Here is a 12,158-nt window from a genome sequence, read left to right on the forward strand (position 1 = left end):
GAGGAGAGAAAAATGAAAGAAGGGAGAGATGGTGGCAAGGAAAGGGGATAAAAGAAGAAAGGAACAAGATGGATGGCAGGAAGGAAGGAGAGATGGAAAAGAAGGAGGAGAGAAAAAATGAAAGGAAGAAATAATGGCAAGAAGAAGGGATAAAAGAAAGGAATAGAAGGAAGGAAGGGGACAAAAAATGAAAGAAGGGAGAGATGGTGGCAAGGAGGGGATAAAAGAAGAAAGGAACAAGATAGGAAAGAAGGAAGGAAGGAGAGATGGGAAAGAAGGAGGAGAGAAAAAATGAAAGAAGGAAGAGATGGCAAGGAAAGGATAAAAAGAAAGGAACAGAAGATGGATGGATGGTAGGAAGCAGAAATGGGAAAGGAGGAGAGAAAAAATGAAAGGAAGAAATAATGGCAAGAAGAGGGGATAAAAGAAAGGAACAAAATGGGAAGGAAAGAAGGAGAGATGGGAAGGAAGGAGGAGAGAAGATGAAATAAGGAAGAAATAATGGCAAGAAGAGGGGATAAAAGAAAGGAACAAGATGGAAGGAAGGAGAGGTGGGAAAGAAGGAGGAGAGAAAAATGAAAGAAGGAAGAAATAATGGCAAGGAGAGGATAAAAGAAGAAAGGAACAAGATAGGAAGGAAAGAAGGAAGGAGAGATGGGAAGGAAGGAGGAGAGAAAAAATGAAAGAAGGAAGAAATAATGGCAAGAAGAGGGGATAAAAGAAAGGAACAAGATGGAAGGAAGGAGAGATGGGAAGGAAGGAGAGAAAAATGAAAGAAGGAAGAAATAATGGCAAGAAGAGGGGATAAAAGCAAGGAACAAGATGGAAGGAAGGAGAGGTGGGAAAGAAGGAGGAGAGAAAAATGAAAGAAGGAAGAAATAATGGCAAGGAGAGGATAAAAGAAGAAAGGAACAAGATAGGAAGGAAAGAAGGAAGGAGAGATGGGAAGGAAGGAGGAGAGAAAAATGAAAGAAGGAAGAAATAATGGCAAGAAGAGGGGATAAAAGCAAGGAACAAGATGGAAGGAAGGAGAGGTGGGAAGGAAGGAGGAGAGAAAAATGAAAGAAGGAAGAAATAATGGCAAGGAGAGGATAAAAGAAGAAAGGAACAAGATAGGAAGGAAAGGAGGAGGAGAGAAAAATGAAAGAAGGAAGATATAATGGCAAGAAGAGGGGATAAAAGAAGAAAGGAACAGAAGATGGAAGGAAGGAAGGAAGGAAGGAAGGAAGGAAGGAAGGAAGGAAGGAAGGAAGGAAGGAAGGAAGGAAGGAAGGAAGGAGAGAAACAAACAAACAGAGAAAGAGAACATGGTGGAAGATCCAGTGATTCCTTGCAGGACTGTATTAATCAAATCCACAAAAGTTAGACCTACACAATGAAAGGTTGACTGTACTAACATACCTTGTATCTGGGTTGCTGTGAGTTTTCTGGGCTGTCTAGCCATGTTCCAGAAGTTCTTTCTCCCACCCTGGACACTAATCCACAAATATATAAACCCCTCGTTTCCAACAGACCTCACACCCCCTGAGGATGCCTGCCGTAGATGTGGGCAAAACGTCAGGAAGGGATGCTTCTGGAACATAACCAGACAGCCCAGAAAACTCACAGCGATTCTGGCCATGAAAGCCTCCGACAACATACTGTAGATCACTTAAATTAATTTGGGCAAGCTTTAATGGAATATACACCTTCTTCATGGAAACACTACAGCAGGCACGGGCAAACTTTGGACTGCAACTCCCACCATTCCTAACAGCCTCAGGACCCTTCCTTTTCCCCCTCAGCCGCTTAAGCGGCTGAGGGGGAAAAGGAAGGGTCCTGAGGCTGTTAGGAATGGCCCAAAGTGCAAATATAATAGCCCAACCCAAGCCATGACAAACCTGGCCTAACCTAGCATAACTAGGAGGGAACGTCTTGGCTCGCCCTCTTGCAAACTCCCAAACAGAGGGTGCCTCCAGGCAACAAAGGCCAAGCAACCTCCATGCAGATAGTCTCGGACATGGCTACTCAAGTGCGGAGATGATTCTAGTCTTGCCGGTCAAGGAGAGGGGTCGCGGTCACAAGACCTTCCCGGGGTTCATGAGGAGCTTGGGGTCCAGCGCCGCCTTGATCTGCCTCATCGTGGCCAGCGCCACCTCGCCCACCTCCTCGCGCAGGAGCTGCCGCTTGCCCAGGCCCACGCCGTGCTCGCCCGTGCAGGTGCCGTCCATGGCCAGCGCCCGCCTGAGGAGTCAAGTTGCAGAGGAAACTCAGCAGGTGCAAACTTGGGCCCTCCAGGTGCTGGAAGGCTGTTAGGAATGGTGGGAGTTGGAGTCCAAAACACCTGGAGGGCTTTAGCATATAACTTTCAAGACTAGCCAGCAGTGAATGATGCTGCTTTTAAGACAAAATGCAACCTCCGTTGAGCGCATTACGTTTTTTAAGGGACTCCCAAACAAGAGGGTGCCTCCAGGCAACAAAGGCCAAGCAACCTCCATGCAGATACCCTCACTGATTGACTTTGCAAACTTCGTGGCTACTCAAGCGTGAATTCAAGCTTGCTAAATGCAACTTTCACATTTCCTTAATAATAATAATACAGTAGAGTCTCACTTATCCAACATAAACGGGCCAGCAGAACGTTGGATAAGCGAATATCTTGGATCATAAGGAGGGATTAAGGAAAAGACTATTACACAATGAAGCACCAAAACATCATGTTAGACAACAAATTTGGCAGAAAAAGTAGTTCAATACGCATTAATGCTATGTAGTAATTACTTTATTTATGAATTTAGCACCAAAATATCACGATGCATTGAAAACATCGACTACAAAAATGCGTTGGATAATCCAGAACGTTGGATAAGCGAGTGTTGGATAAGTGAGACTCTACTGTAGTTATATCTAAGGTAGGATTCAATAAGATGGGGGGGGGGGGTCCCATTATGTATTCTGAATTTCATGAGTCAGTCCTCATAATCTGTTGGCAATCTATATGATGTACCTCAGTGGATATTTAATAAGCACAAGAACAGATCACCTAGCTTCTGTTCAAGATACAGTAGAGTCTCACTTATCCAACATTCTGGATTATCCAACGCATTTTTGTAGTCAATGTTTTCAATACATCGTGATATTTTGGTGCTAAATTCGTAAATACAGTCATTACTACATAGCATTACTGTGTATTGAACTACTTTTTCTGTCAAATTTGTTGTATAACATGCTGTTTTGTTGCTTAATTTGTAAAATCATAATCTTATTTGATGTTTAATAGGCTTTTCCTTAATCTCTCCTTATTATCCAACATATTCGCTTATCCAACGTTCTGCCGGCCCGTTTATGTTGGATAAGTGAGACTCTACTGTAATAATAATAATAATTTTATTCTTATATCCCGCCCCATCTCCCCGGAGGGACTCGGGGCGGCTTACATGGGGCCATGCCCAGACACGACAGCACAAATCAGATTAAACATTAAACCGAGCAGTAAAACTTCAACATGAATAAAAACAGTCATAAAAGTCAATATACACAATAATATTAAATAGGTAAGGGTTCTTTGTCCCACCCTGGACATTATTCCACATATGTATACATATATATATATATATCACTTATCCAAGCCCCGCTTATCCAACATTCTGGATTATCCAACGCATTTTTGTAGTCAATGTTTTCAATACATCGTGATATTTTGGTGCTAAATTCGTAAATACAGTCATTACTACATAGCATTACTGCGTATTGAACTATTTTTTCTGTAAAATGTGTTGTATAACGTGATGTTTTGGTGCTTAATTTGTAAAATCATAACCTAATTTGATGTGTAATAGGCTTCTCCTTAATCCCTCCTCATTATCCAACATATTAGCTTGTCCAACATTCTGCCAGCCCGTTTATGTTGGATAAGTGAGACTCTACTGTAAATGCATTTCAAGTGATGGCTTTAGCATATAACTTTTGAGACTAACCAGCACTGTTGAGCGCATTGTTTTTCAAGGGACTCCCAAACAAGAGGGTGCCTCCAGGCAACAAAGGCCAAGCAACCTCCATGCAGATACCCTCACAGTTTGACTTTGCAAACTTCGTGGCTACTCAAATGCGAGTTCAAGCTTACTAAATGCAACTTCCACATTTCCTAAAGAGTTTTTTCTCCCACCCTGGATTTTATTCTACATATATATACATACAAACATACAGAAATCTCATGATTAATTCCACCTACTGGAGGGACTCTCCATAGTGGGAGTTGTAGTTTACCCTATAGCCAGAAAGCACATTGAACCCCACCCATGATGCATCCAGACCAAACTTGCACAACATTACAAACCCTGAGAAACTGATGGCGTTTCTTAGGGTAATAATAATAATAATAATAATAATAATAATAATAATAATAATAATTTTATTCTTATTCCCTGCCCCATCTCCCCGATGGGACTCGGGGTGGCTTACATGGGGCCAAGCCTGGTCGTCAACAATATAAAAACAAGCAGTAAAACAAATCAGACAACAATAAAACAAGTTATAAAAACACATTCAATACACAATGATAAAATCATGGATTAAATCTATAGGGAACTGGGCCAGAATGCTAGTTAAGGGTTAACCTGGCATGATGGGAGTTGTAGTTAACCCACAACCTTAGGCATTTTGGACAATTAAAACGCTGACTTTTTCAATGCCGGGGACCCATGCGAGTAGGAAATAAAATAAAATGTCTAGAGCCAGGCCTTACTTTCCCAGCCGCTCGGCAAAGTCGGCCACGCTGCGTCTTTGTCCTTCGTCTTCAGGATCGTGAATCAGGAGGCAGTGGAAGTTCCCGTCTCCGACGTGTCCAACCATGGGACCTGCAAACACATCGTAAAAAGAGGGCAGACCCGAACTGGTGCAACTCTGGGTGGGTCCAGACTACATTACATTGAATGTTTGCCAAGTCAATGCGCCTTGTGATCCGCCCTGAGTCCCCTTCGGGGTGAGAAAGAAGGGCGGGATATCAAGACTGTAAGTAAACAAACAAGCAAACAAACTTCCTCCTGGGCTCACAGTAAGGCTGGGCGATTTGCAAGATGCAGAGCCACAAAGTGGAGTCCACGGAGGAGAACAAACCACAGAGCATTTAGTAACGTGCAAAGTTTCTAACTCGGTTGGTAGTTTTTCTATACATTATAACAGTATTCTCAATTCGTTTCAGACACGATGCATAAATAAATACTGTCATGTCATTTCACACACTTTTTATGGATCGTGCATTTCCAGGAAGGACTGGCCCTGCTTTCTGTTGCAGAATAATAATAATAAGAATAATAAGAATAATAATAATAATAATAATAATAATAATAATAATAATAATAATAATACTGTAATAATAATAATATGAAAATACATCTCACAGTCCTAGACACTTGGGAAGTGTTTGACTTGTGATTTTGTGATATGAAACCCAGCATATCTATCTTGTTTGCTGTGTCATACAATAATAATAATGATAATGATGATGATAATAATAATAATAATAATAATAATACTGTAATAATATTAATAATACGAAAATACATCACAGTCCTAAACACTTGGGAAGTGTTCGACTTGTGATTTTGTGATATGAAATCCAGCATATCTATCTTGTTTGCTGTGTCATAAAATAATAATAATAATAATAATAATAATAATAATACTGTAATAATAATAATAATAATAATAATAATAATAATAATAATAATAATAATAATAATACTGTAATAATAATAATAATAATACGAAAATACATCACACAGTCCTAGACACTTGGGAAGTGTTTGACTTGTGATTTTGTGATATGAAATCCAGCATATCTATCTTGTTTGCTGTGTCATAAAATAATAATAATAATAATAATAATAATAATACTGTAATAATAATAATAATAATACTGTAATAATAATAATAATAATAATACGAAAATACATCACACAGTCCTAGACACTTGGGAAGTGTTTGACTTGTGATTTTGTGATATGAAATCCAGCATATAGATCTCGTTTGCTGTGTCATACTATGTCACTGTGTCATAATCATAATCATAATCGTAATACAGTAGAGTCTCACTTATCCAATATTCACTTATCCAATGTTCTGGATTATGCAATGCATTTTTGTAGTCAATGTTTTCAATATATTGTGATATTTTGGTGCTAAATTCGTAAATACAGTAATTACTACGTAGCATTAATGGGTAATGAACTACTTTTTCTGTCAAATTTGTTGTATAACATGATGTTTTGGTGCTTAATTTGTAAAAAATAATAATAACCTAATTTGATATTTAGTAGGCTTTTTCTTAATCCCTCCTTATTATCCAACATATTTGCTTATCCAATATTCTGTTGGATAAGTGAGACTCTACTGTAATAATAATACATCACATAGTCCTAAACACTTGGGAAGTGTTTGACTTGTGATTCTATAATACGAAATCCAGCCTATGTATCTCGTTTGCTGTGTCATACTCTGTCTTTCTGTCAGTAAAATAATAATAGTTATAATAGTAATAATAATAATAATAATAATAATAATACATCACACAGTCCTAAACACTTGGGAAGTGTTTGACTTGTGATTCTGTAATACAAAATCCAGCATATAGATCTCGTTTGCTGTGTCATACTCTGTCTTTCTGTCAGTAAAATAATAATAGTTGTAATAGTAATAATAATAATAATAATAATAATAATAATAATAATACATCACACAGTCCTAAACACTTGGGAAGTGTTTGACTTGTGATTCTGTAATACAAAATCCAGCCTATGTATCTCGTTTGCTGTGTCATACTCTGTCTTTCTGTCAGTAAAATAATAATAGTTATAATAATAATAATAATAATAATAATAATAATAATAATAATAATAATAATAATAATATATCACATAGTCCTAAATGCTTGGGAAGTGTTCGACTTGTGATACGAAATCCAGCATATAGATCTTGTTTGCTGTGTCATACCATGTCTTTGTGTCAATAATAATAATAATAATAATAATTTATTTCTTATAACCTGCCTCCATCACCCATCACTCCATCACGGCGGTTCACATGGGGACAAGCCCTAAAAACACCAGCTTGATGTACAATTAAAGCACAGTACAAATTACAAGATTAAAACATAGCAAAACCATTATTTAAAACATCTTAAAATGAATGCACAACCATATCGATGACCTAGCAAAAGTGGAACTGTTTGGGTTGCATGGAAGGGGCAGGCTGTGCAACCGTGGATAATGGAACCAGAGTGGAATCAAGTGCTAAGAACCGGGCAGGAACGATTGGGACTGTGCAGAAGCTGGTTTATTCAAAAGTGCCTTGAAAGAACCATGGTTTTCATGAACACGGTTGAACAGCTTAAGGGACAGACTAGAACCTTGCGGGACCTGAAATCGTTCTCTTGGTGGCTTCCCACCCACCCACGGGCTCCTCCTCACCTACGATCTTGGACTCCATCAGGTCCTTCTTGGTTTCCACCAATATTTCGGGGAGGCGGGAGATGGGGACGCAGACGTCGGTGGAGTAGCCCTGGGCGGGGAGGAGGAGGAAAGAGAGAGAGGTTGGATCCGCACCATCATTAGCCGACACAGCACACAGTCCTAGACCCTTGGGAAGCGTCTGATGTGCGATGCAACACAACAGCCAGCAGAGGGATCTTGTTTGCTGTGGACTCACCTTGTTGTCTATCAAATCATCATCATCATCATCATCATCTATATATATATCAAAATTAATGTGCGTAACTAGGACTGAGTTAACAACAAAACCCCTGGACCAAATCACACCAAATATGGCCACAATACGTATCACTTTCCAAGGAGTGACCATCAAAAAAAAAGGAAAGAAAATAGAGACAAGGCCAGAAAAATCCCCAAAAATAAAAAAACAGTCTGCGCATGTGCAAGAAATATCCTTTTCATACCTAGGGGACTCCATTGTTGGCCAACTTGCATACCATTGAATAGCCTTGCAGCTTCAAAACCTGGCTGCTTCATACCTAGGAGAAGCCATTGCTCCCCTACTTGAATACCATTGAATAGTGTTGCAGCTTCAAAGCCTGGCTGCTTCATACCTAGGGGACTCCATTGTTATCCAATTAGAATACCATTGAGTAGCCTTGCAGCTTCAAAGCCTGGCTGCTTCATACCTAGGGGAATCCTTTCTAGGCCAACTTGAATACCATTGAGTAGCCTTGCAGCTTCAAAGCCTGGCTGCTTCATACCTAAGGGACTCCATTGTTGGGCAACTTGAACACCATTGAATAGCCTTGCAGCTTCAAAACCTGGCTGCTTCCTACCTAGGGGAATCTTTTCTAGGCCATGAAGACAACCCCACTTAGGACGACACCACAGCAACGCGTGGCCGGGCACAGCTAGTCATAATGGAAATAACAATAATGCGCCATCCCAGCTCCTGCCATTTGCAGCTGGCACACCCTAAGTCTTGTTTCCAATGTCCTCAAAACCCAGTCTTAAATAGGTGACACATTGAGACCTTTAAAAGGTCAAAGACGGCCGAGGGACGCACCTTCCAGCCGGGGCGGAGGGCCAGGGCCGCGTACCAGGCGTTGTGCCGCGCCGCCCAGAGCTGGTTCCGGGCCTCCTGCTCCTGCGCCCACGCAAAGTCGGACCCGCCGTTGGACTTCACAATCTCCCCTGCAAAGGCAAGCGTTGGCTCAAAGCCCCGCGGCAGTGGTTTTGCTTGGGACGGCACATGCCGTTATGCCGGGGGGGGTTCCGGGATTTCTTCCGGATCCGTACCTGCCGCTTGGACCTGCTCGGCCACGCCGTGCTCGGTGCCGTGAAACTCCAGAAACAGCGTGGGCAGCTCCGCGTAGTTGAGGTGGCTGAAGCGGTTGCAGGCGCCAATCATCACGTCGTCCAGGAACTCTGCAAAGCGGGAGGCAATATCCAATCTTGACAATTTTATTTAATGGGCTGGACTGCGGCAAAGCCAGCTGCAATAAATCCCTACTGACCGAGAGATCACGAGTTCGAAACCAGCCTGGGTCGGATTGAGATTCCGACCATGAATAGCCTAGCTCGCTGTTGACCTAAGCAGCTCAAAAGACAGCTTATTAACTATTTATTTATTTACTACATTTATATCCTGCTCTTCTCACCCCAAAGGCTTACAACTCAAATGTACATACAATATATTATTAGCATAGCATAATATAAGTATTAAATTACTATATTGTGCTATATCATTATCCTGTAATATTATTAGTAATATTACATGTAATATATAATATATAATTAATATAATAATAATAATACAGTAGAGTCTCACTTATCCAACACTCGCTTATCCAACGTTCTGGATTATCCAACGCATTTTTGTAGTCAATGTTTTCAATATATCATGGTATTTTGGTGCTAAATTCGTAAATACAGTAATTACTACGTAGCATTACTGCGTATTGAACTACTTTTTCTGCCAAATTTGTTGTCTAACATGATGTTTTGGTGCTTAATTTGTAAAATCATAACTTAATTTGATGTTTAATAGGCTTTTCCTTAATGCCTCCTTATTATCCAACATATTCGCTTATCCAACATTCTGCCAGCCCATTTATGTTTGATAAGTGAGACTCTACTGTATTAGTAATATTACATGTAATATATAATATATAATTAATATATAATAATAATAATCATCATCATCATCATCTTTATTTTTATATCCCGCCCCATCTCCCCGAAGGGACTCGGGGTGGCTCACAACAGGGACAAGCCCGAAACAACAACACAACATATTTGACAAAAATTTAAAAATTTCAACGATACACAAAATAAAATAATGGACAATGCATTAAAATACAAGCAGATAAAATCAGAGTAATTAAAAGCAAACCAGCGGGGACAGGTTTCATAAAGTGCTGTATCATGGAAATAGTATTATGATCAGTATAATATTGTATTACATTATAATATTGTTATCAACTGTTATACAGTTGCACCTGTCAAGTAGGAAATGTAGGTAAAAGCTTTATGCGGGGAGGCAAATTTAATTAATTTACAACACCATAACAACTTCCAGCAGTGTGCGGAAAGGAATGAGGAAGTACTCCATCAAGGACCCGGTGTCACAAGTGGACGGTGAAGCGGCAGCTCCCCCTGTGGCTGGAATCAAGCATAACCCTCATGAAGCTGGAAGCTGGAAAACGTTATACCCTGTTTCCCCGAAAATAAGGCATCCCCAGAAAATAAGACCTAGTAGAGGTTTTGCTGAATTGCTAAATATAAGGCCTCCCCTGAAAGTAAGACCTAGCAAAGTTTATGTTTGGAAACATGCCCAACGAACAGAACACCAGAGCATGCAGGATTGGTAAATGTACATACCATAGAGTGTTGTACATGGAAATATTGGTAGTAACAAGAAATTCTTGATAGGATTCACAGTTTGTCTGGTTATGCTGGTTTGTGATGACAACTACAGTACATATCTATATATCACGGCGACCCACAAAACAACAAAACTACAGGTCCCCCAACCTCGAAATTTGACGACACAACCCATCATCCACGCCTCTAGGTTGATACAACAAAAAGAAAAGAAAAATGAAGTCCTAATTAGAGAGAGGAATAATTGCTTTTATCCAATTGCTGCCAGTTAGAAGGCTACGCTCCTCCAGCTTCGTCTCCTAGCAACCCAATAAAAAATAATAAAAAACACTAAAAAATAATTAAAAACACTAAAAAATTAATACAATAAAATACCATAATAACAAAAATAACTAAACATTAGACAAGAAAATAATAAAATATAATAAATAAAAAGATAACTTACAATAAAATTAATTTAAAAATGCAAATAACGTCAAATAAAAATTACACAACAATTTTTAACCAATACCACCACCACTTTACCACAGCAACGCGTGGCTGGGCACAGCTAGTACATAATAAATGTTCATTTTTTTGTTCAACAATTAATGTGGTTTTTTTCTTTCATGGAAAAATAAGATATCCCCTGAAAATAAGACCTAGCGCATCTTTGGGAGCAAAAAAGAATATAAGACACTGTCTTATTTTCGGAGAAACATGGTATTGCCTCTGTGTCTGTCTATATATGTCGTATGTCTAATAATGGCATTGAATGTTTGTCATGTATCTGTGCATTGTGTGGAATATAAGAAGGGCGGAATATAAATACTGCAAATGGATAGATAAACCTTAGAAGCCGAGAGGTGTCCCCACTCACCGATGCGTGCCACGGGGATGCCGGCCTGCAGGACCTGGACGGTGGAGTCCACGGCCTCCTTGACCGACGGGAAGGCGCAGGCGGCGGCCGCGGTGGCCTCGGGGACGCCGTGCAGGCGCAGCGTGGCCTGGGTGATGAGGCCCAGCGTCCCCTCCGAGCCCACAAACAGGCCCGTCAGGTGGTAGCCGGCCGCGCTCTTCCTGCGCACAAGGGAACAAGACAGCCTTGCACACGCTCTGCTACGCCTTGCACTGCACTCACCCACTGCGGCGCAAGAAGCATCGAGCCGCATTCATTCTACCGTGCGCATCAGGCATGGGCACACTTCGGACCTCCCGCCCGGTGTTTTGGACTTCAACGCCCACCATTCCTGATGCTCACAGATGCTCATAGATGCACCCAAAGTGTTGGCTGCGAGAATCAACTTTCCAAGTGAATAGCAATTGTGCAATTCAAACCTGAGCCCCAATTTGGGACAGAAGTGGAATATGGGCAAAGAAATAATAATAATAATAATAATAATAATAATAATAATAATAATAATAATAATAATAATTGTCCATATTCCACTTTAATTATTATTATTATTATTATTATTTTATTATAGCACAGCAAACAAGATAGATATGCTGGATTTCATATCACAAAATCACAAGTCGAACACTTCCCAAGTCTCTAGGACTGTGTGATGTATTATTATTATTATTATTATTATTATTATTATTATTATTATTATTATTATTATGACACAGCAAACAAGATAGATATGCTGGATTTTGTATCACAGAATCACAAGTCGAACACTTCCCAAGTGTCTAGGACTGTGTGATGTATTATTATTATTATTATTATTATTATTATTATTATTATGACACAGCAAACAAGATAGATATGCTGGATTTCGTTTCACAAAATCGCAAGTCGAACACTTCCCAAGTGTCTAG

At 39.9% G+C, this 12,158-nt stretch overlaps 1 protein-coding gene across 2 annotated transcripts in view; it reads right to left on the reverse strand.

Annotated features, from left to right (window-relative positions):
- Positions 1 to 12,158, reverse strand: part of ldhd (lactate dehydrogenase D) — a 31,064-nt gene that overhangs the window by 10,604 nt on the left and 8,302 nt on the right. Inside the window, exons 6-11 of one of the 2 annotated variants that reach the window (XM_062961501.1) lie at positions 11,215 to 11,414; positions 8,769 to 8,897; positions 8,536 to 8,663; positions 7,446 to 7,536; positions 4,724 to 4,835; positions 1,657 to 2,223 (exon numbers count right to left, since the gene is read on the reverse strand). In XM_062961501.1, coding sequence (XP_062817571.1) covers positions 2,058 to 2,223; positions 4,724 to 4,835; positions 7,446 to 7,536; positions 8,536 to 8,663; positions 8,769 to 8,897; positions 11,215 to 11,414 — 826 coding nt within the window. In that variant the 3' untranslated portion in view covers positions 1,657 to 2,057. Of the gene's footprint in view, positions 1 to 1,656; positions 2,224 to 4,723; positions 4,836 to 7,445; positions 7,537 to 8,535; positions 8,664 to 8,768; positions 8,898 to 11,214; positions 11,415 to 12,158 lie in introns of those variants that run through there. The other variant, XM_062961502.1, reaches the window with a different exon arrangement.

The sequence above is a fragment of the Anolis carolinensis genome, unplaced genomic scaffold, assembly GCF_035594765.1.
Source record: "Anolis carolinensis isolate JA03-04 unplaced genomic scaffold, rAnoCar3.1.pri scaffold_9, whole genome shotgun sequence".
NCBI classification, from domain to species: Eukaryota; Metazoa; Chordata; class Lepidosauria; order Squamata; family Dactyloidae; genus Anolis; species Anolis carolinensis.